The 25,913-nt window shown below is 41.9% G+C and overlaps 1 protein-coding gene across 1 annotated transcript; it reads left to right on the top strand.

Moving 5' to 3' along the window:
- The first annotated feature begins 2,612 nt into the window (after positions 1 to 2,612).
- Positions 2,613 to 25,622, top strand: LOC132508415 (short-chain dehydrogenase/reductase family 16C member 6-like). Its single transcript, XM_060128573.1, is given in 6 exon segments — positions 2,613 to 2,797; positions 17,787 to 18,102; positions 22,116 to 22,234; positions 23,492 to 23,617; positions 25,497 to 25,531; positions 25,534 to 25,622. Coding segments are annotated over 6 exon segments (870 nt in total).
- Positions 25,623 to 25,913: the final 291 nt, after the last annotated feature.

Below are 25,913 nucleotides of genomic sequence, written 5' to 3'. Positions count from 1 at the left end.
CATCAAAAGGCTATTTTTTTAATTAAAAAAAATGTACTGGTAAGACTGCGGCATTATGCTTGGTCACGTTAGAAAAAACAAAATTCAACTGAGTGAATTTTAAAGATCTTATTGGCTTTATTTAGTGATTCATGAATCGGGCAGCATCCCATCCAGCAGACAGAAAGGCGCTCCAAGGAGCTGCACAAGGTGAAAGACTTGTATAGGCAGAAGGGAGCAGGGACAAGGAAGTTATACTGGAAAAAAGCGGACTGGTTGTTGCACTTTCCTTTAGGGGATGCCAGGGGTCTGGCAGACAAATGACCCCCCTAGTGCTAATCGGGTGATTCCCGATTGACTGGACTCACATTCCATTTCTGGGGGAACCCAAACTGTGGTTAAGTCTCGGTTTGGTCATGGGGGACCTAGCATGAGTGACTCTGTTGGGGGCCTGTTGTCTTGTTTTTTAACAGTCACAAATAGTGGGGGCGTCCAGGTAAACCAGGTTTTGGTCAAAAAACGAATGTGAGAACAGAACAGAGTTAAGGCCTAAACAGAACTCCAAGAAAAGAATCCCAGGACTCTTTCTGTTGTTAAAATTGCTTCATTTCAGAAGCAGCCATTTATCAAAGGCAAGAAACGTCTCCCCCAAGCGGCCTGCCCTCTTCCTGTCAGTCAGGTCGTCCTCAACTTTAAAAGACAGGAGAATGGTGAGTGGTGAACATCTCTGTTATCCATCAAGGTAGCCACCAGCCGTATGGAGCCATTAAGCTTTTTTTTTTTTTGAATTTTTGAATTTTATTCTATTTATTTTTTTATACAGCAGGTTCTTATTAGTCATCCATTTTATACATATTAGTGTGTATATGTCAATCCCAATTAAGCATTTTAAATGTGGCTGGTGCAACTGAGAACTGAATTTTTGATTTTTTACTTTGATTTGATGTAATTACACTTTAAATTTAAAAAGCCCTACATGCACATCCCAAACCCTGCTCAAGCTGCTGGGAGCCCCGGGGGGGAGGCGGGGAACAAGAGGGGTCCCCTGGGAGGGTGGCTCGGCTTGGATGGGAGACAGGCTTGGCTGGGTTTAGACCGTTGACTTAAAAAAATGTATGCACAACCTAGAAGTTGAGAGTTCTGTTTCATTCGGCAGGAATTTTAGGACTTCAAGCCCAGAGGCAGCATCTCAATTGAGGAGGTGAGGGGGGAGCCAGGTAATATAGGAGTTTTGCAACAAATGGCAGGTAGTCTGAACGTCAGAAGAGTATTGTTGATTAAAGGAAACCAGATATCACAAGTTAAGAAATTTAGCGCTTTTCTCTGTACGGGAAGATGCAAGCGTCTGGGCTCACTGAAATCATTCCTTTGACATGCACCTCAGCTCTCTAGGGCCAGTGTCCTGTGTTTTCACATCCTGAGTTTCCGCAGGGCTCACCTAGGGAGTGGCTTCAGTCTGATGGCTGCTAGATGGCAGGTATTCTTCCCTTCCGGAGTTTCCTCAGGGCTCAGCAGCTGACCATAATGGCTGATGACTGTGACGTCCTTTGATTACTGATATGGGAGGCGACATTCCACTTCTCAGACCCCTCCTCTCTCTGAACTTTTCTGCCTCTGATGTTTTGCCGGCTGCATCCCGACCCCAGGCCTAGGGCAAGGGTCTTCCTAAAGAGGCTCTGATAAGGTTGCTTCTAGGTTTTTCGTCAAGCGCAATCTCTCCTCCCAAGGCACTGCTTCTGTACCTTAGAGGCGGTCCCCAGAAGCCCTCTGGAACTGAAACGTTGCCCAAGGCAGCATTCCCTGTGGGAGGTTCTGAGCCTCCCAGGTTTATTGTCCAATCCAAGTGAAAGAAGGAGGAAAAATTACTTAACCAGAACAAAGCCTCAAATTCAGGGCTTTGCATTGCTAAATAGGTCTTTGAAGGCAGTGATGGAGACCTGAACCTGGGAAAGAAAAAGCTTTTTTTTAATTGAGGTATAGTTGATTTACAATATTATATTAGTTTCCGTGTAAAACATAGTGATTCGATATTTTTATAGATTATACTCCATTTATAGTTATTATAAAATATTGTCTATATTCCCTGTGCTGCACAATATGTCCTTGTGGCTTATTTATTTTATACACAGTAGTTTGTACCTCTTAATCCCCACCCCTATCTTGCCCCTCCCCCTTCCCTCTCCCTACTGGTAACCACTAGTTTCTTCTCTATATCTGTGAGTCTGTTTCTGTTTTGCTATATCCATTCATCTGTTCCACTCCTGGGTATATAGCCGAAGAAAACGAAAACACTAATTCAAAAAGATACATGCACCCCTACATTCACAGCAGCATTATTTACAATAGCCAAGATATGGAAGCAACTTAAGTGTCAACAGGTGAATGGATGAAGAAGATGTGGTATATATATACACATACACAATGGAATATTACTCAGCCATTAAAAAGCCATTTGCAGCAACATGGATGGATTGGAGGGTATTATGCTAAGTGAAATAAGTCGAAAGACAGACAGTGTTGCTATCACTTAGATATGGAATCTAAAGAAACGAAACAAATGAGTGAGAAAACATGTTTTGAGCTTCTGGAGGTTGAGCCTGGACGACTCCACTTAGGAAAGGAAGGAGCTCGGGATGAAGCAAGTACAAGGAGCCCATGACATGGACAGGACACGGCCACTCCTTTTTGAGGGAAAGGCCTACAGGGAACTCAGGAAAGAGAGAGAGCCGCTGATGGGCAACAGGAAGCAGAGTGACATGTGTGGCCTGGCCCCTGGGGAGCAGAATCGTGTGGGGAGCCCATCAGGAGACACCGCGGGGTAGAAGCTCACAAGAGAAAAAGGGAAGTTACATCAGCGGCAAAAGCCTTGGAGAGAGTCTCCCAAGGAGAGGCCCCCCATCTCCCTGCAGTGCCCTAGAGTCTGCCCAATGGCGTGGGGCAGGTGTAATATTTTGAATTGACTACCCTTCCAAAAAAGACCAGGTTTGAACCTAGAAGAAATACGGCATCACCTTGAATTGGTAAGATGAATTATCTGCCATCAGTAGAAATGAAGGCTTGAGAACAAAGAGCATTTATTTCTAGGGGAATAAGTACTGTTTCTGCACTTGGGTCTTGTGGCTCCTGGAGAAGGAGTGGCAATTAGGTGTGCACTGGTTAGTTGATGATGAAGATGTCAGTGGCAGAGGGGAAGCGTCTTTGGGGCAGTGGGGTTTAGAGGACAGACTTCCACGGACAAAGGTATAAGGGGTAGACGGAGGAGGGCCACCTGTCTATCTGTGGCCTCCCTCCTCTGCTCGGCAGCGTCCAGGGGCACGGAGGAGACCCCCTCACTGAGCTCAGGCCTCCTCTGGAGCTGGGCACGGGGCTCCCCGGGGCTCCTTGGTCCATGGCCGGAGCAGAGGCACTGGCTTGCACAACCCCAGCGATGGACACACAGCGCAGCGCTTTGATGATGCTAATTAGGGCAGAAAGCAAAATGATGATTTGGAATACGGGCTCACAGCAAGAAATCAGTAAATACTGAAGCCAGGGGCTGAAAAGACAGACTCAAAGGACAGAAGGAGCCTGAAATCCCAATGACATTGGGGAGTTGCCATTCTAGTCCAGGAACACTTAGCCATTGTATGTGTATCTACATTTAAAAAGCAGCACCTGTGCTCTGCAGTAGGTCCTTATTAGTTCTCTATTTTATATATAGTAGTGTGTACGTGTCAATCCCAATCTCCCAATTTATCCCTCCCCCCTCTTTCTCTCCTTGTAACCATAGGTTTCTTTTCTACATCTGTGAGTCTATTTCTGTTTTGTAAATAAGTTCATTTACACCATTTTTTTAGATTCCACATATAAGCGATATCATACGATATTTGTCTTTCTCTGTCTGACTTAAGAATCTAAAAAAGAGTGGATATATGTATATGTATAACTGATTCACTTTGCTGTACAGCAGAAACTAACACCACACTGTAAATCAACTATACTCCAATAAAAATTTGTAAAATAAATAATTTAAAAATAAAGAGCAGTGCTGACTACAGAACAACAGCTCAACAGTGAACCAATCTCACATCTTCATCTCAGGGATTCATCAAATGTTTATGGAGAACTGACTGTGAGTCACACCTCTCGTCAGGTGCTGGGTAGACAGAGTGAATCAGCCCAGTCCTTGCCCTTAAGAACGTCATAGTCTAGGGGAAGAGAGAGCCATGTAAACCAGCAATTACAGGATGATAAATAATCTGAAAGATGATGTGGCAAACGCTGAGCTTCTATAGTTATTATACTTCAAAATATATCTCTTCTGCTATCATATATTTCTTTCATGTCATTTTCTATTTTCCAAGACCTTGAAAAATACATTGAGAGTTTATTGACCACAACCATAATAACATTTGAAGCTCATTATTCAATTCAACAAATAATTACTGAGTACTTGTTATATGCAAGGCATTGGGCTAGGTTTTATGGGGAATACAAAAAAAAGGATGGAGTAACAGTCAGTCTTCATGTAGCTTTCTGTGAGTCCCAGAGGGGCACAAAGCATGCTAAAGCTACATGGGCAAGAGAGTCATTCTTTTCTTTAGAATTCCCCACTGTGAAAGAGAGATTAAAAAAAAAAAGAAAGAGGGGGCTTCCCTGGTGGCGCAGTGGTTGGGAATCCGCCTGCCAATGCAGGGGACACGGGTTCAAGCCCTGGGCCAGGAAGGTCCCACATGCCGCGGAGCAGCTGGGCCTGCGCGCCACAACTACCGAAGCCCACGCGCCTAGAGCCCGTGCTCCACAACAAGAGAGGCCACCGCAGTGAGAAGCCCGTGCACCGCAATGAAGGTCCAATACAGCCAAAAATAAAAACAAATAAATAAATAAATTTAAAAAAAAAAAGAAAGAAAGAAACACGGCAAAATGTTTCCTGTTACAGAAGAAGGCTATTTAATAAATGTAGTAAGGGATGCTAAATTAGAAATTCACCATTTTGCAAGCCCCAGTATAAACATTGACTCAGGCAAGGGTCATGAATGGAGGTTAAAATAAATGGGTGCACCCACACCTGTTCGAATGGCTAAGATGAAGACACTGAAAGCACTCAGTGCTGGTGAAGATGTGACGCAACAGGAACTCTCATTCATTGCCGATGGGGATGCAAAATGGTGCAGTCTCGCAGTTTCTCATAAAACTGACCATACTTTTACCATACAATCCAGCAATCACACTCCTTGGTATTTATCCAAAGGAGCTGAAAATTTATGTCCACAGAAAAAGACGCACACAGATGTTTTTAGCAGCCTCAATCACATTTGTCAACTAAGATGCAACTAAGGTGTCCTTCAATGGGTAAATGGTTAAATAAACTGCGGTGTGTCCAGACAATGGAAGATTATTCCACAATAAAAAGAAATGCGGGGCTTCCCTGGTGGCACATGGTTAAGAATCCACCTGCCAATGCAGGGGACACGGGTTCGAGGTCTGGTCCGGGAAGATCCTACATGCCGCGGAGCAACTAAGCCCGTGTGTCACAACTGCTGAGCCCATGAGCCACAACTATTGAAGCCCACACACCTAGAGCCCATGCTCTGCAGTAAGAGAAGCTACTGCAATGAGAAGCCTGAACACTGCAACAAAGAGTAACCCCCGCTCACCGCAACTAGAGAAAGCCTGTGCACACCAACAAAGACCCAACGCAGTCAAAAATCAATCAATCAATAAATTTTTTAAAAAAGAAACTAAAAATCTATACATTAAATAAAAAGAAATGGGTGGGATGGGGAGGGTGGGAGGGAGGGAGACGCAACAGGGAAGACATATGGGAACATATGTTTATGTATGACTGATTCACTTTGTTATAAAGCAGAAACTAACACACCATTGTAAAGCAATTATACCCCAATAAAGATGTTAAAAAAAAAAAAAAAGAAATGGGAAAAGAATTTGAAAAAGAATAGATATATGTATATGTATAACTGAATCACTTTGCTGTACACCTGAAACTAACACAACATCATGAATCAACTATGCTCCAATATAAAATAAAAGTTTAAAAATAAAATAAAACAATAAAAACAGAAATGCGCTCTCAAGCCATAAAAAACAAAGAGGCAACTTAAATGTATACTATAATACCAAGTAAAAAAAGTCCATCTTAAAGGATTACAGTCTGTATGAATCCAACTCTGACATTCTGGAAAAGGCAAAACTATGCATACAATAAAAAGATCAGGGGCTGGAGGAGGGAGGGGTGAATACAGAGGATTTTCAGGACAGTGAATCTACTTTATATGATCCTGTAATTGTGGATACATGTCACTATACATCTGTCAAAACCCAAGAATAGAATGAACCCTAATGTAAACTATGGACTTGGGGTGAGAATGACATGTCAATGTAGGCTGATCGATTATAACCAGGGTACCAGCTGGTGCAGATGTTGGTAGTGGGGGAAGTGTTTGTGTGGCAGGGGAGGGAGCATACGGAAACTTTGTGTTTTCTACTCAATTTTGGTATTAACCTAAAACTGCTCTAAAAACTAAAATGTATATATTTTTTAAAATCCGTAAGTAAAAGATTGTGGGAAGCAATATAGTCCCAGGGTGCCCGGGTACCATCCCCCAGACCACTCTGAATTGTAAAGGAGAAATTCGATGGAGAAAACTTGTGGTGCCACCTTCTCCTGGGGACCAAATTTAGCATCTCTGTTGGTGGGACAGCCTGAAACCAGACATTACGCCAGGTTGCAGTAGGAAGTGCTCAACAGAATGTATGATGTTTTCTTGCCAAAAATGTTTAAACTGAATATCATCAAGGCTCTAAGTCTAACTTAAAGTTTGCAAAAAATACAGGGGATGGAGGTCAAGTTAAATGACACCATGAGAAAAGACAGACAAATAGAGAATTACAGGACATTCTATAAGAAACCTGGCCTAGACTTTTCAAAAAGTCAGTGACTATATATTTTTCAAAAATTTTTGAGATGGACAGAGCTATCCTAGGTGAAAATTACTAAAGGGGTATGACAGCCATAAGTAGTGCATAAAATTTAATTGGATCTTTGGGACAAGTGGGCAAATTTAAATATAGGCCCATGTTAGATGATGTTATAGCATTAATATTAATTTCATGAGGTGTGATCATCTTACTGTGGTTAAGTACGGTAACTTCCTTCTCAGGAGATGAGTGCACGGTACTTGTAGTGAAGGCTCGTGCCTACAGCGTACGTTGCAATAGTTCACCCAGAGTGAAGGAGATAAAAAGCAAATATGGTAAAATGTTAAAATTGTCTTTGTGTAGGTTCTTGGAACACTTACGTACTATTCAAGTTTTATGTGTGTTGGAAAATTTTTCGTAATAAAAATTGGGGGAAAATGATGTATCCTGATCGAGATGCTGAGATGAGTCAAACACTGGTTCCCACTTTCCTAACTGAGCTAGAAGGAAAATTTCAGGACACCTTCAGGAGGGCTTAAGCCTGCAAATCACTTTAAACATGTCCCTTCACAGGACACACCTTCACTCCAGGTCACTGTGGGATGTGAAAGTTTAAGATGTATATCCCCCGCTTCGGTAAGGTCAAAGTGGGTGAAACTCAGGCAGGTTCTCACAGTTGACACTCCTTTATCTGAGAGCCACAGAGACAGCAGAAGGTGTGGGAAGACACGTAAAACCAAAATCATTTAAAAAGACAGCGTCTGGCTGCGACCTGAGCTCTGTTGCTTCATCCCCTGTAAGGAGGACTTTGTGCCACTGGAGTTCAGTGTCTCTGCAGATAAGATTTGGGCTTCCTGGCCCCTCAGGAGCAAATATTAGGCTCCCGCTGCTGAGAACCAGTTTCTCTGGGCATAATTTAGTGCTGTTTCCCAAACAGGGGCATGAGGTAATTCTATTCTCATCTCCAGGGTCTCTTTTTTCTTTCCTGGTTTTGCTCACTCTGCGAGGTGAGGGAAAAGGTGGTGAAAGGACAGCGGAGAAAGCCAAGAAGGAGCCCAGGGGCTGGTACTTGTGGGCGCCGCTGTGCACACAGGCGACTGCATGAGTTTGACCTTGCAACAGGGCCTTCATTCACCAACAGCTAACGTGAGGATGGCGACTCAGATGAAATCCTGTGCAAACCCGGCTCCCAAGCCCCACTCAGCAAGGTCATAGCGCAGACACACCCTCCGCAGTAAAGAAGCGCTTTCCACACCTCCCTGAGGGGTCTCATCACGGAGGACCGGCTGCAGATTCAGCACCATCACCCAAAAGTTGCTGATGCAGATGCTAAAAATCAACATTCGCGCAGCACTTTACAATTGACAAAAGGCTTTTGTTATATGGGTTATTTCAATATTTTTAACATTCCTGAGAGTCGGAGATTTCTACAAATACATATTCCATGCTCATAGACAAACCTTTTAACCCGAAGGGCTCAGGAGGGCCTGAAAAATGAAAGAAGGCCCTTGTGATTCAAAGTCCAGTTTACTGAATGGGAAGTTCAATGTGTGGTGGTCAAAGGGGCAGAAGAAGTTCCAGAATCACAGTCTGCGTTCAAGTCCCACTTCTATTCCCAAACCATGTGCCGCTGAGTTTTGTCTCTACCTGAGTCTCATACTCACCCCACAGGGCCTTTTTGAGGCTTACAAAAAAACGAGGTAATGGAAAGGTGTGATGCGGTTTAGAACTTGATAAATGTTTGCTCGTCACAATGTTTCATGATTTTTTTTCTAACTGCCTGGTTACCATGACTGCCCAAGGACCACCTGGGAGTAATCATCTTTTCTCACCAGTACTTCCTACATCTAGGGCTTACGTGTACTTTTTCCCTTTGTTCCCAAACTGAATGCTTTCTGAGGCCCGAGAGTGCGGCCTCTTAGTTCAGGGAAACTTTAAACAATGAATGATCGGAGAAATGTCAAAATATTGTCCTCAAAATGGTCCCAAAGCATAACAATCTGTTGCTGAAATTTAATAATTTTTAGAGAAAGCTACTTGAACTTCTTTCAAGATAAATCATCTACTTCGAGAATGAACTGCCTCCTACAGAAAAAGTAGGAGGAGAGGAAAGCTGAAATCTTCTCGTTCTCCACATGAGAACCCTGTGATCCAGAATGCCTTCTCTGTTGCGTTTGTATTTGTTTTTGGTTTTTGGGGTTTTTTTTTTGCGGTATGTGGGCCTCTCACTGTTGTGGCCTCTCCCGTTGCAGAGCACAGGCTCCGGACGCGCAGGCTCAGCAGCCATGGCTCACGGGCCCAGCCGCTCCGCGGCACGCGGGATCCTCCCGGACCGGGGCTCGAACCCGTGTCCTCTGCGTCGGCAGGCGGACTGTCAACCAACTGTGCCACCAGGGAAGCCCTGTATTTGTTTTTAATAGATGATAAGATATGGTTTCCTTTCACGATGGCAACACACTACATGTTGCCAGGATTGTGCTTAAGCCAGAAAAGTCTATACAAGCTTGGAGAAGAGAGAACTTTCCGTAGCTTGATCTCTTTCCTGACTGAATACTTGACATCTGCATTAACTCCTGCTGAACATTAAGGTAAGTGGGGTCTCTAAAGTTTTCCTAGGATAATACCATTAGGGATATAGTTAATATTCTTCATAAACGCAAATAGGTTAATAGGAGAGATCTGAAATGCCCTTTCTCTTGCTGTCTTAAAGGCACAGCCTTCTAGCGAGAACTCAGATGCAATCCTCCTGTCCATTTTCTTCACTCCTCTACTGAGAAATTCATTCCCTGTCCCCAAACCTGGGACCAAGCTTTGTCCAGGTTTTATCAGCAGCACTTTTCACTCTGCAACCCTGTGTTTACTTGTCATTTTCCAGAACTGGACTCCATGCTCCTCAAGGCCAGGGACTGTAACTTAGCATTTTTAAAACTCAATGCCTAGAAGACGGCGGAAGAGTAAGACGCGGAGATCACCTTCCTCCCCACAGATACACCAGAAATACATCTACACGCGGAACAACTCCTACAGAACACCTACTGAACGCTGGCAGAAGACCTCAGACCTCCCAAAAGGCAAGAAACCCTCCACGTACCTCAGTAGGGCAAAAGAAAAAAGAATAAACAGACAAAAGAATAGGGACGGGACCTGCACCAGTGGGAGGGAGCCGTGAAGGAGGAAAAGTTTCCACACACTAGGAGCCCCTTCGCGAGCGGAGACTGCGGGTGGCGGAGGGGGAAGCTTTGGAGCTGCGGAGGAGTGCACAGCAACAAGGGTGCGGAGGGCAAAGCAGCGAGATTCCCGCACAGAGGATCAGGGCCGACCGGCACTCACCGCCCGAGAGGCTTGTCTGCTCACCCGCCGGGGCGGGCGGGGCTCGGAGCTGAGCCTCGGGCTTTGGTCGGAGCGCAGGGAGAGGACTGGGGTTGGCGGCGTGAACAGAGCCTGCAGGGTGTTCGTGCGCCACGGCTAGCCGGGAGGGAGTCCGGGGAAAAGTCTGCACCTGCCGAAGAGGCAAGAGACTTTTTCTTACCTCTTTGTTTCCTGGTGCGCGAGGAGAGGGGATTGAGAGCGCTGCTTAAAGGAGCTCCAGGCACGGGCGCGGGCCGCGGCTAACAGCGCGGACCCCAGAGACGGGCATGAGACGCTAAGGCTGCTGCTGCCGCCACCAAGAAGCCTGTGTGCGAGCGCAGGTCACTGTCCACACCCCCCTTCCGGGGAGCCTGTGCAGCCCGCCACTGCCAGCGTCCCGGGATACACGGTCAACTACTCCGGGAAAATGCACGGCGCACCTGGTGCACCGTCACGCACGGCGCACCTCACGCTGGTGCAACGTCATGCCGCCTCTGACGCCGCAGGCCCGCCCCGCACTCCGTGCCCCTCCCTCCCCCCCCCAACGCACTCCGTGCCCCTCCCTCCCCCCCGGCCTGAGTGAGCCAGAGCCCCCAATCAGCAGCTCCTTTAACCCCGTCCTGTCTGGGTGGGGGAACAGACGCCCTCCGGCGACCTACATGCAGAGGCGGGGCCAAATCCAAAGCTGAGCCCCGGGAGCTGTGCGAACAAAGAAGAGAAAGGGAAATCCCTCCCAGCAGCCTCAGGAGCAGCGGATTAAATCTCCACAATCAACTTGATGTACCTGCATCTGTGGAATACATGAATAGACAACGAATCACCCCAAATTGAGGAGGTGGATTTTGAGAGCAAGATTTATGATTTTTCCCCTTTTCCTCTTTTTGTGAGTGTGTATGTATATATGCTTCTGTGTGAGATTTTGTCTGTATAGATTTGCTTCCAACATTTGTCCTAGAGTTCTATCCGTCCGTGTTTTTTTGTTTTTTAAATTTTTTTTCTTTTTTCTCTTAATAATTATTTTTTTATTTTAATAACTTTATTATATTTTATCTTACTTTATTTTATTTTACTTTATCTCCTTTCTTTTTTCCTTCCGTCCCTCCTTCCCTCCTTCCTCCCTCCCTCCCTCCCTCCCTGCTTGCTTTCTTTCTCTCTTTCTACTTCTACTAATTCTTTCTTTCTACTTTTTCTCCCTTTTATTCTGAGCCGTGTGGATGAAAGGCTCTTGGTGCAGCAGCCAGCAGTCAGTGCTGTGCCTCTGAGGAGGGAGAGCCAACTTCAGAACACTGGTCCACAGGAGACCTCCCAGTTCCACATAAAATCAAACAGCGAAAATCTCCCAGAGACCTCCATCTCAACAGCAGCACCCAGCTTCACTCAACGACCAGAAAGCTACAGTGCTGGACACCCTATGCCAAACAACTAGCAAGACAGGAACACAACCCCACCCATTAGCAGAGAGGCTGCCCAAAATCATAATAAGTCTACAGACACCCCAAAACACACCACCAGACGTGGACCTGCCCACCAGAAAGACAAGATCCAGCCTCACCCACCAGAACACAGGCACTAGTCCTTTCCACCAGGAAGCCTACACAACCCACTGAACCAACCTTAGCCACTGGGGACAGACACCAAAAACAACAGGAACTACAAACCTGCAGCCTGCAAAAAGGAGACCCCAAACACAGTAAGATAACCAAAATGAGAAGACAGAAAAACACACAGCAGATGAAGGAGCAAAATAAAAACCCACCAGACCTAACAAATGAAGAGGAAATAGGCAGTCTAACTGAAAAAGAATTCAGAATGATAGTAAAGATGATCCAAAATCTTGGAAATAGAATAGACAAAATGCAAGAAACATTTAACAAGGACCTAGAAGAACTAAAGATGAAACAAACAATGATGAACAACACAATAACTGAAATTAAAAATACTCTAGATAGGATCAATAGCGGAATAACTGAGGCAGAAGAACTGATAAGTGACTTGGAAGAAAAAATAGTGGAAATAACTACTGCAGAGCAGAATAAAGAAAAAAGAATGAAAACAACTGAGGACAGTCTCAGAGACCTCTGGGACAACATCAAATGCACCAACATTCAAATTATAGGGGTGCCAGAAGAAGAAAAGAAAAAGAAAGGAACTGAGAAAATATTTGAAGAGATTATAGTTGAAAACTTCCCTAATATGGGAAAGGAAATAGTTAGTCAAGTCCAGGAAGCACAGAGAGTCCCATACAGGATAAATCCAAGGAGAAATACGCCAAGACACATATTAATCAAACTGTCAAAAATTAAATACAAAGAAAACATATTAAAAGCAGCAAGGGAAAAATAACACACAAGGGAATCCCCATAAGGTTAACAGCTGATCTTTCAGCAGAAACTCTGCAAGCCAGAAGGGACTGGCAGGACATATCTAAAGTGATGAAGGAGAAAAACCTGCAACCAATATTACTCCACCCAGCAAGGATCTCATTCAGATTTGATGGAGAAATTAAAACCTTTACAGACAAGCAAAAGCTGAGAGAGTTCAGCACCACCAAACCAGCTTTACAACAACTGCTATAGGAACTCCTCTAGGCAAGAAACACAAGAGAAGGAAAAGACCTACAATAACGAACCCAAAACAATTAAGAAAATGGGAATAGGAACATACATATCATTAATTACCTTAAATGTAAATGGACTAAATGCTCCCACCAAAAGACACAGATTGGCTGAATGGATACAAAAACAAGACCCATATATTTGCTGTCTACAAGAGACCCACTTCAGACCTAGAGACACATACAGACTGAAAGTGAGGGGATGGAAAAAGATATTTCATGCAAATGGAAACCAAAAGAAAGCTGGAGTAGCAATTCTCATATCAGACAAAATAGACTTTAAAATAAAGACTATTAGAAGAGACAAAGAAGGACACTACATAATGATCAAGGGATCGATCCAAGAAGAAGATATAACAATTGTAAATATTTATGCACCCAACATAGGAGCACCTCAGTACATAAGGCAAATACTAACAGCCATAAAAGGGGAAATCAACAGTAACACATTCATAGTAGGGGACTTTAACACCCCACTTTCACCAATGGACAGATCATCCAACATGAAAATAAATAAGGAGACACAAGCTTTAAATGATACATTAAACAAGATGGACTTAATTGATATTTATAGGACATTCCATCCAAAAACAACAGAATACACATTTTTCTCAAGTGCTCATGGAACATTCTCCAGGATAGATCATATCTTGGGTCACAAATCAAGCCTTGGTAAATTTAAGAAAATTGAAATTATATCAAGTATCTTTTCTGACCACAATGCTATGAGACTAGATATCAATTACAGGAAAAGATCTGTAAAAAATACAAACACATGGAGGCTAAACAATACACTACTTAATAACAAAGTGATCACTAAAGAAATCAAAGAGGAAATTAAAAAATACCTAGAAACAAATGACAATGGAGACACGACGACCCAAAATTTATGGGATGCAGCAAAAGCAATTCTAAGAGGGAAGTTTATAGCAATACAATCCTACCTTACGAAACAGGAAACATCTCGAATAAACAACCTAACCTTGCACCTAAAGCAATTAGAGAAAGAAGAACAAAAAAACCCCAAAGTTAGCAGAAGGAAAGAAATCATAAAAATCAGATCAGAAATAAATGAAAAAGAAATGAAGGAAACGATAGCAAAGATCAATATAACTAAAAGCTGGTTCTTTGAGAACATAAACAAAATTGATAAACCATTAGCCAGACTCATCAAGTAAAACAGGAAGAAGACTCAAATCAATACAATTAGAAATGAAAAAGGAGAAGTAACAACTGACACTGCAGAAATACAAAAGATCATGAGAGATTACTACAAGCAACTCTATGCCAATAAAATGGACAACCTGGAAGAAATGGACAAATTCTTAGAAATGCACAACCTGCCGAGACTGAACCAGGAAGAAATAGAAAATATGAACAGACCAATCACGAGCACTGAAATTGAAACTGTAATTAAAAATCTTCCAACAAACAAAAGCCCAGGACCAGATGGCTTCACAGGTGAATTCTATCAAACATTTAGAGAAGAGCTAACACCTATCCTTCTCAAACTCTTCCAAAATATAGCAGAGGGAGGAACACTCCCAAACTCATTCTACGAGGCCACCATCACCCTGATACCAAAACCAGACAAGGATGTCGCAAAGAAAGAAAACTACAGGCCAATATCACTGATGAACATAGATGCAAAAATCCTCAACAAAATACTAGCAAACAGAATCCAACAGCACATTAAACGGATCATACACCATGATCAAGTGGGGTTTATTCCAGGAATGCAAGGATTCTTCAATATACGCAAATCAATCAACGTGATACACCATATCAACAAATTGAAGGAGAAAAACCATATGATCATCTCAATAGATGCAGAAAAGCTTTCGACAAAATTCAACACCCATTTATGATAAAAACCCTGCAGAAAGTAGGTATACAGGGAACTTTCCTCAACATAATAAAGGCCATATATGACAAACCCACAGCCAACATCATCCTCAATGGTGAAAAACTGAAAGCATTTCCACTAAGATCAGGAACAAGACAAGGTTGCCCACTCTCACCACTCTTATTCAACATAGTTTTGGAAGTTTTAGCCACAGCAATCAGAGAAGAAAAGGAAATAAAAGGAATCCAAATCAGAAAAGAAGTGAAGCTGTCACTGTTTGCAGATGACATGATACTCTACATAAAGAATCCTAAAGATGCTACCAGAAAACTACTAGAGCTAATCAATGAATTTGGTAAAGTAGCAGGATACAAAATTAATGCACAGAAATCTCTGGCATTCCTATACACTAATGATGAAAAATCTGAAAGTGAAATCAAGAAAACACTCCCATTTACCATTGCAACAAAAAGAATAAAATATCTAGGAATAAACCTACCTAAGGAGACAAAAGACCTGTATGCAGAAAATTATAAGGCACTGATGAAAGAAATTAAAGATGATACAAATAGATGGAGAGATATACCATGTTCTTGGATTGGAAGAATCAACATTGTGAAAATGACTCTACTACCCAAAGCAATCTACAGATTCAATGCAATCCCTATCAAACTACCAATGGCATTTTCCACAGAACTAGAACAAAAAATTTCACAATTTGATGGAAACACAAAAGACCCTGAATAGCCAAAGCAATCTTGAGAACGAAAAATGGAGCTGGAGGAATCAGACTCCCTGACGTCAGACTATACTACAAAGCTACAGTAATCAAGACAGTATGGTACTGGCACAAAAACAGAAAGATAGATCAATGGAACAGGATAGAAAGCCCAGAGATAAACCTACGCACATATAGTCACCTTATCTTTGATAAAGGAGCCAGGAATGTACAGTGGAGAAAGGACAGCCTCTTCAATAAGTGGTGCTGGGAAAACTGGACAGGCACATATGAAAGTATGAGATTAGATCAGTCCCTAACACCATACACAAAAATAAGCTCAAAGTGGATTAAAGACCTAAATGTAAGGCCAGAAACTATCAAACTCTTAGAGGAAAACATAGGCAGAACACTCTATGACATAAATCACAACAAGGTCCTTTTTGACCCCCCTCCTAGAGAAATGGAAATAAAAACAAAAGTAAACAAATGGGACCTAATGAAACTTCAAAGCTTTTGCACAGCAAAGGAAACCATAAACAAGACCAAAAGACAACCCTCAGAATGGGAGAAAATATTTGCAAATGAAGCAACTGACAAAGGATTAATCTCCAAAATTTATAAGCAGCTCATGCAGCTCAATAACAAAAAACCAAACAACCCAATCCGAAAATGGGCAGAAGACCTAAATAGACATTTCTCCAAAGAAGATATACAGATTGCCAACAAACACATGGAAGAATGCTCAACATCATTAATCATTACAGAAATGCAAATCAAAACTACAGTGAGATATCATCTCACACCAGTCAGAATGGCCATCACCAAAAAATCTAGAATCAATAAATGCTGGAGAGGGTGAGGAGAAAAGGGAACCCTCTTGTTTATCCATTCTAAATGTAATAGTTTTCATCTAACAACCCCAAACACCCAATCCATCCCTCTCCCTCCCCTCCTCCCCCTTGGCAACCACAAGTCTGATCTCTGTGTGTGTGAATCTGTTTCTGTTTTGTAGATAGGTTCTTTTGTGCCATATTTTAGATTCCATATATAAGCGATATCATATGGCATTTGTCTTTCTGTTCTGACTTACTTCACTTAGTATGATAATCTCTGGTTACATCCTTGTTGCTGCAGGTGGCATTATTTTGTGTTTTTTTATGGCTGAGTAGTATTCCATTGTACATATTACCACATCTTTATCCATTCATCTGTCGATGGACATTTAGGTTGTTTCCATGCTTTGGCAATTGTGAAGAGTGCCACTGTGGACATAGGGTTGAATGTATCTTCATGAATTATAATTTTTTCCAGGTATATGCCCAGGAATGGGATTGCTGGATCATATGGTAGTTCTATGTTTAGTTTTCGAAGGAACCTCCATACTGTTCTCCATAGTGGCTGCACGAAATTACTTTCCCACCAACAGTGTAGGAGCTGTGATCCGCTTTAATGTGGGTTTTTATAGGTGTCCGCATCTAACTTATACAGAAATGATCATGTAAGAATGTTCAAGTGTAACAATATGATTATCAAAAATCAAGGAAATGTCACTGAAAACAAAAAATGCTCCATTATTTTATTTTTTAAAAGGTGGGTCTTGGCAAAAGGCACATTAACTCCAGAAAAAGCCTGTTCTAATGGTAAAGGCTTGGGCATTCAGAAGACCTCTGTCCCCAATCCAGATATTCCCTATTTTATTAGCTGCCTATGTGACATTGAATAAATCTACTCAATCATTTTAGTCTCAGGTCTTCACTATAAACCAGTAATAACTGTACCTGGTTTGACTCTCTCAGAGGGATATTACAAATATCATGTGAAAACATAAAAAGACTTTATTTGTATTACAATAAATATTATTTCTACGTTATTGAACAACTTCTTAAAGAAAAGCAAATTTCTATTAGATATGAGATCATGAATCGAGTTCATGTAATAGAAAACTGACCAGACTAAGAATCCGAAGTCTTGGTGTACAAGTCACATAATGTTGGGCAAGTCGATACTCAAAGATCTTATGTCCCTCACTATGAAGCTCTCCTAGTAACATGCGATCTACCTGTAGGTCAAATTAGATTACCTGTAGGTCAAACTAGATTACCTGTAAGAAAGCGCCCTGTAAGTTGGAAAGATTCTTGTTAACATAAAATATTTTCATACTCATTATTTATATAATTTAAGCATTCAAAGATGGTAGTAGTTATTGCTGAAATTTGTATTTTGAAGAACTGATGTCTCAAAGGTAATTTCCCTTGGACTAAGTGCTTTACGTGTTTTGCAGTTGTTGTGATAATGTCATGAATTTATCAGTTACCTCTTTCCTAATTAAGACGTTCCTTTCTCCAGTGAATTAACACGAGTACAATTTTGGACACCTCCATATTTTGGGGAAAATTTCTATATTATATTTTAGAATCTTTAGTTTACAGGATAATTCCCAAGAAGAAAAAGAATGTTGCTGGAAAGATTGTCCTTATAACAGGAGCTGGAAGTGGACTTGGGAGGTTATTGGCCATAACATTTGCCAGCCTTGGAGCCATTTTAGTTCTATGGGACATTAACGAAGAAGGCAACATGGAAACGTGTCGAATGATCAAAGAAAAGGGTGATGTGAAAGTATTTGCCTACACATGTAACTGTGGCAACAGGCAAGACATCTACAGAGTTGCTGATCAGGTAAGCTGATTGGTGTTCTTCTTAGTTTCTATGCCCAAGAAAAGCATTGCATCTAGTATGCTTTTACAACGAGAAGAGGAGAAAATCTGTCATCCACTTCCTCTGAGAGTTCTGTGTGCCTCTCGCTTGATTCTGCGTGTCAGAAATCTGACTTTGTGGCCTCCAGAAAGGGAAACGGAAGAAAACAATGCAAGTGGGCATTTGCTGAGCCTTTTGAGTTGTTGCCCAGCTGCTTTCTTCTTCTTTCTTCATTTGCCATCAGAGGTCAGTAGAAACTAGAACTAGCACTGGCTCTGCTGTTCATTTACCTAGTTACCTGTCCTCTCTACGTCTCTGTTTCTTTATCAGTAAAATGACAAGATTGGACCAGATGATCTTCAATATGACACTCAGCTTTAACTTAAGTCTCTGCATTGTATGATCCCAATGTACATCCACTGTCAGCCTGTACTGAGGGTAGAAAGTATGGAGGATAGGGGAGAAGCATTAAGCATGTTTCTAGACTAAATTTCCTCTTAGATTTAGCCTGTGGATATTCGTTCTAACTTCACACTAAATATTGATAAATACTTTAATAATAACAGCTACTTGCTGTGCAGTTTCCACGCACTCTAACAACGGTCTAGCTGCTGAGTGGTGTTTCGACCATATGCCTTGGGTGAGGTGCAGGGAAGATAAATACACAGATGAAGCAGAGAAACCAGAAATAGTGTCACAGTCCTGCTCGACTAACAGTTCCCTGGGGAGAACACGGCATGCCACGCAGGGCCACCAGGGGAAACACCAGGCTGGTCAGGAGGCAGGTGAGACAGAGGACGTGGACCAGAGACTTTATTGTGCTTTCCACAAGTAGGAACAGGTGAGGCAGGACCAGCAGGCTTAGGATGGATTGATCTGAATCATGTCGGCAGGATCTGGGCCACACAGGGCATCCCTGGCCATCTGATACCTGACCCTGGGGCGATTAGGACAGGTGTACGGTAGTCTGCAGAGTGAGAGCCCAGTAAGGGAGGTGCTTGGGGTGCAGACTTAATCAGCTGATCAAGAGGGGGAATGGACTAGCCTCTAGCCAGGGCCTCAAAACTGGGTGAAGACAGGACAAGACAAAACACGATATTACCAGGAGCTATTATTCTAAGCACTATAGGCACCTAATAACTCATTTAATAAAACACACACAGCCCTCTTGGGAGTATATTGTCATCACCCTCCTCATTTACAAATGAGGAAACTTAGGAGTGAGGAGAATGTGTAAGTTGCCCAAGATCCTGAAACTGGTCATAGACGGAGCCAAACCCACCAGGACTTGGAGTCAAAGTCGCTCTCATCCTCTGCACCATGATCTGAAAGGGTGCACACAGCTCGGTTTGATAGCAGATCTCCAAGAGATTGTCCTTCCCTCTGGCAATCCATGCTCCAAACGTAGAATACACTTACTGACACTCAGAAAACATTGATCAACTCCCGGCTCTGGGTCACTTACCTTCTGAAACCTCCTCCTCTTCACTTTTCTCCTTCAATTTCTATCGCCTCCTTTTTTCTTTGGGGCCCCATAGGATTTGTTCTTTATAATGCACCACCAGCTAATGAGAATATAACCTAGGGATTATATATAGATCCCTAGGTGTATTTTATTTATTTAATTTATTTTTTAAAATAAATTTATTTATTTAATTTTATTTTTGGCTGCGTTGGGTCCTCGTTGCTGCATGCGGGCTTTCTCTAGTTGCAGTGAGCGAGGGCTACTCTTTGTTGCGGCGTGCAGGCTTCTCATTGCGGTGGCTTCTCTTGTGGTGGAGCATGGGCTCTAGGCGCGTGGACTTCAGTAGTTGTGGCTCACGGGCTCAGTAGTTGTGGCTCACGGGCCCTAGAGCGCAGGCTCAGTAGTTGTGGCGCATGGGCTTAGTTGCTCCGTGGCATGTGGGATCTTCCCGGACCAAGGCTCGAACCCATGTCCCCTGTATTGGCAGGAGGATTCTTAACCACTGCGCCACCAAGGAAGCCCCCACTAGGTGTATTTTAGAACAGAACAAGTGGAATCAATATCAGTTCTTATTCTGCAAAAGCAAAAACAGTGTGACAGGAAAGGTTCACAGATGAAGGTCTTTGGGGTGAGTTCAAGGAAGGAGCTTGCGGAGGAGGGGCCCCAGTCCCAGTGCCACCACTAAGTCACAGATCAGGACTCTGAGGTCTGCAGCATTATTATATATAATCTTTATAATAAAGTAGGTACTATAACATTGTCCACTCTACTGATGACAAGAAACCAAGTCATGAAGCAAATTAGAGACAGAGCTGAGCTGTGATTCCATCTGCCTGGCGTCAGGGGCCCTGGTGCCTCCCCAGTAGTGACCCACAAACGTGTCAGCAATGAAACGACGGCCTCACAATCCTCTTCCTTTTATCAAAAGTATTGTAATCTCCAGCACCCCCCACGGATCTTTCCTTTTCGTTTAAAATTTTCTTGCTGTCTAGTAGAAAACCAGGCTAAAAACTGTAATCAAAAACTGTATTTTCACCATTGAATGTGATATTAGCTCTGGGCTTTATATATGACCTTTGTTATACTGAAGTAAGTTTCCTCTTTAAGAATTATTTTCTCTACTTCTTTGTTCTAACATTATTATTTAAATAACAATGTTAGTAAGAATTGATAATAATATGTGATTAAGTGATATAAAAGTAAAAAGGTGTTATGAGAGAGAATAAAGGACATATACTTTAGAATGGGGAGGAGGAGTCAGTGATAGTTTCTCAGAGGAAGTGACACTGAAAACTGAGACCTGGGGACTTCCCTGGCAGGACATGCTTCTACTGCAAGGGGCATGGGTTTGATCCTTGGTTGGGGAACTAAGATCCCACATGCCACACAGAGCCGCCAAAAAAAAAGAAAAGAAAACTGAGACCCAAAAGTCAGAGAAGTAGGAATTAACTAGGTAAAGAGCAAGTGGGAAGAGCATCTAAGTACCCTGCACAAAGCCCTTGAGATCAGAAGGAAATGGGGATTCTTAAGAACCTGAAAGAAGGCTGCTGTGTCTTAGCACAGTGAGCAAAGTAGAGAGTAAAGTCAGGTGAGGTTAGAAGCCATAAATACATTTTCCCCCCCAGAGGAACCATTGTTCACCATTTACCATCACATCACTGTTCATTATACTTTTCTACTTTTGTTTCTTTGAAATTCTCTATAATAAATATTTTAAATAAAATAATGAATTAAAAATTCATATTAGCTGACAGAATGGCCATAAAGGGAAAATGTAGTATTATTGGAAATAGACTTCTAGAAAATTTGAAGGAAGCGTGTCTACAAAAGAACTCTACACAGAAGAGTTTCAAAGCTCTGGAATGAAGCAGAGATAAAGTATATCTGGTTGGAAAGGACAGCCGTGAATGGCGAGAAGAGTTTCAAATGATAAAATCAGAAATGAGACCTTTGCATTTGCTAAGAAACTTTTGCTGATAACTTAACAGAACATTAGTTTCAAAAGCTAGAGGGTCAAGGCCACAGAATAAATGTAACCAGCCAAGAGGAGGTGGCATGGTAGCCAATGACAACAGTGATATTAAATGATGGCCCGTATAAACGTGGAGTTCCTAAGTTCATAAAAGATAAAAACTAAGTCTCTAGAAAAAGAAAGATGAATAATCCTAACTGCTAGAGTATGAAATGAACACTGATGTGTAGATTATATTTTTTCCAGCTTCACTGAGACATAATCATCATATAAAATTGTGTGAGTGTAAGATGTACAAATGTGTTGATTTGATACATTTATATGTCGCAAAATGATTACCACCATAGCATTAGCTCACACCTCCATCTCATCACATAATTACCATTTCTTTTTTGTGGTGAGAACATTTAAGATTTACTCTCTTAGCTACATTCAAGTATGTAACAAAATACTGTTAGCTATAATCACAGCTGTATTTTAGATCCCCAGAAATTGTTAATGCTGTAACTGGAAGTTTGTACCCTTTGATCAGTATCTCCCCATTTCCCCAACCTCCAGCTCTTGGTAATCACCACTCTGCTCTCTATTTCTATGAATTTAGCTCTTTTACATTCTCCGTACAAGTTGTATCATACAGTGTTTGTCCTTGATTATTTCCCTTTTCATAATGCCCTCAGGTTTCCTCCAAGTTGTCACAAATGGCAGGATTTCCTTCTTTCTCGTGGCTGAATGATATTCCACTGTGTATGTGGATTTTCTTTATCCATTCATCCACCCACGGACACTTAGGATATTTCCATATCTTGGCTACTGTGAATAATGCTGCAATGGACGTGAGAGTGCAGATATATCTACAAGATCCTGATGCCAAATCCTTTGGATTTATACCCGGAAGTGGAATTGCTGGATCATATGGTAGCTCTATTTTCAATTTTTTGAGGAACCGCTGTATGGTTTTCCATAGCGGCTGCACCAATTTACGTTCCCACCAGCAGTGCACAAGGATTCCCTTTTCTCCACACCCTCACCAGCTTTTGTTATCGCTTGTCTTTTTGATGATAGCCAGCTGACAGGTATGAGGTGACATCTCATTGCAGTTTTGCTTTGCATCATGATTGAGCACCTTTTCATGGGCTCAATTTCATGTGCATGTTGGCCATTTGTATTTCTTCTTTGGAAAACTTTTTTTAATAAATGTTGGAGCCCTTTAGGCTATGGTTCCAAGGAAATTTTAGGAGAAAAAATATAAAGACTAATTACCAATATCTAATTACAAGAAATCAATCAGCTTTCAATAATCAGCTGAGATAAATAGAATTTTGGGGGCAGTGTGGTTCAAATAATAGAGAAGCATAATATAAAAGTAAAAATGTCAAAGTAATGACTAATGGAAGCTTTATTACATGCTCATCCCATCTCAACTCCAACTGATTTCACAAACATCTAAGTCTGCTTAACGTGGTAACAATAGTCTGCCTAAAATAAAGACACATGACACATGCTCAGGGGATTTTTCCTTTTGGTAATAAAATTTTGCAATTTTGCTTCTTAATAGTGTACAATTGCTTGATGTTTGGACTGAAAGAGAGAAAGGAAAAATACAAAAAAAAAAAAAAAACTCAAAGCCGTTCCTTCCACAGGTGAAGACCATCACAGAGCAGACAATCAATAAAGGCCAGGCGTTCACTCTAAAAAATTAAATGTATCAGCACTGGTCCCAGTGTTGGTCATGAGAGAAAACACAAGGCAGTTCCTGATATTTACATTGGGTTTGCATATTTAGAGACATCTAATTAATGACATCTAATTAATTACTGTAATCTACTTAATTATCAAGTTAATAACTTGATATCTAAAATTTAATAATTAGTGCTCACGATGGCAGCAAAAAAATACCACTCTGACAACATAACTTTTTGTTGTTTTCATTCCAGGGATCCACTTCTGCTGCCTATACTGGAGGAGGAATATGTTGCCCCAAAAGTTTTAAATGCTATTTTAGAGGAACAGGTTTACTGGATAATGCCCACACTTTTGCATGTTGTGTTGCTCCTTAAAGAGTAAGTTAATAATGAATTCCCTATCATTTTGGTCATGTGTGAACAAATTGTCTCATCATTGCTTCCTCTTTTGCCAGAAAGCAACCTCATACCTTTTAAATGATAAAGGAAAAGTAATATTTAAATAGTTCAAGGGTAATTTATTGGACTGTTTCTCTCTGGGCTTGGTTACTCCAGACACTGAGAAAATTTAGAAACTATTGGGTCTTACAGAGTACAAATTATTAACTTCAAGAGAAACAAATAGAACACCAATTTTTTTGGTGAATTCTTTTGGTTCAGCTAATGTAAAACTCTATTTTGAAAAGAAAGGACAAATAAATGTGAGTGTGTTGACGGAAAAGTATTAAGGATATTTGGTAAGTTCCTCACTGCTTTTAGCAAAAGAGCACCGGCACCTTCATGCTAAGAGTTCTGGAGTCTTTGCGGGTGGATTCAGGCCAGGCCCACTGTCTTCTCTGGAACAACATCTCACATTTAACAGGAGCCTATATGTGCCCGACTCTGCATAACAGCCTTGCATGCATTTTATCACACTTAGGGAATCTGAAGATTACAGAGTAAGTCATTTTTATAGGATTAAACAGCTAATAAACTCTGGAACAAAGTTTTCATCTGATTACAATTTTAAGCTCTTACCATCAGATATACTCCTCCCCTGCTGTAAGTTACTAGCAGAGTGGAAAACACAACCGGTGATTCACTATTATGAAATTATGTTATTAATAAATCTAGGACTTTCTTTACTATTTATATCCTCTTCAACATATTTTTGGGACCTGTGGGTTTATTCACGCATTCCCTGAACAGGGAGGCACACAGGAGATTCTAAGACACCACCTCCTGTTCATCCTGCCTTGACTGCTGAACTAGGTCAAAGTCCCTTATGTTGCAAACCCTCACATCTCTCCCTTACTTTTGTAGCACCCACCACACCTGTGGGCTGCGTGTATGATATCTGTCCTCCTTGCTGATAGCACACACGGCCTGAGGACAGGACACAGTTTCCTGTTCCACCTAACACAGAATATGCAAGCAATAAATAATTGCTAAGTTGTGTTGAGTTGAGCAGAGCTGAGCTGATCTAAGCAGAACTCAGCCGAAGGCACAGTTCCTCTCTCTTCAAGAAACTAAAGCAATGATTCTCCACCTCGGGTGTCCACTGGAATCACTTAAAACAACAGATGCCTGCCCCCTCCCGAGGAATTCTCCTATAATCGGTCTGGTTTTCTTTCTACTTTTTGCTACCATGTGTTAGTTTAGTAAATCAGGATATACACAGTCTTACCACAGAAGGCAGTGAGTTAACATATGAAGGGACTTCCCTGGCGGTCCAGTGGTTAAGACTTCGTCTTCCAGTGCAGAGGGGGCAGGTTCCATCCCTGGTCGGGGAGCTAAGATCCCACATGCCTCGTGGCCAAAACACCAAAATGTAAAACAGAAGCAATATTGTAACAAATTCAATAAAGACTTTAAAGACGGTCCACATGAAAAAAAAAAATGGCTAAGCTGTGGCCTGAGCATTGGGATTGTTCAAGGCTCCCCGGTTGTCGGACTGCGCTCAGCGCACGTGACGCAATGTTTGCCCATCCTTCTCAACGGTGACACGTGCACAGTGTGAATCACGACAACTCGCACGTTGTGTAATTCAAAGTAATCTTCACAAAGATGTCCCTTTTTTGTTTGTTTGTTTTGGAGGGGGCGGGTTTGGCTGCGTTGTGTAGCTTGTAGGATCTTAGTTCACCCACCAGGGATGGAACCCACGCCCCCTGCAGTGGAAGCACAGAGTCCTAACCTCTGGACCGCCAGGGCAGTCCCTAAAGATGTCACTATGACTCCTTTTAAAGGATTCTGATTTTTTTCCTCTGCTTTTCTCTAGAATAATATCTCCAGACATGATGATCACCCTTGCCGAAACATTGGAATGGACACCTCCGTGGCTTTGTTGACAGGTCAAGAGAAAACAGGTGAAGTTCACACTGAAAACGAGAGGAAACACCTATAGCTGAAGCCTCACATGCGGTAATAAAACCAAGTGTTGTGAGGATAGACCATTTGGAGCTCTTCCTCACGCTTAGAGCTGTCCAGTCTACCAAGGATTACTGAGGCTTTCACAAGGGCTAGCCTACTTCCCAGGACATGGTTTGCACACTGATAATTTCCCTAGGCATTCAAATTATATATTTGACAGTTTTTCCTGTCACTTTTTAGTTTGGTAAATAAGGATAGTGCAGCCATTCCAACGAACTCAGAGAATATAATGTATTAATAAAAACATATTAATGCAAATTGACAC

The sequence above is a fragment of the Lagenorhynchus albirostris genome, chromosome 17, assembly GCF_949774975.1.
Source record: "Lagenorhynchus albirostris chromosome 17, mLagAlb1.1, whole genome shotgun sequence".
Classification (NCBI taxonomy): domain Eukaryota; kingdom Metazoa; phylum Chordata; class Mammalia; order Artiodactyla; family Delphinidae; genus Lagenorhynchus; species Lagenorhynchus albirostris.
Note: the sequence above shows the minus strand (reverse complement) of the source record. Positions and strands in the feature narration are given on the sequence as shown.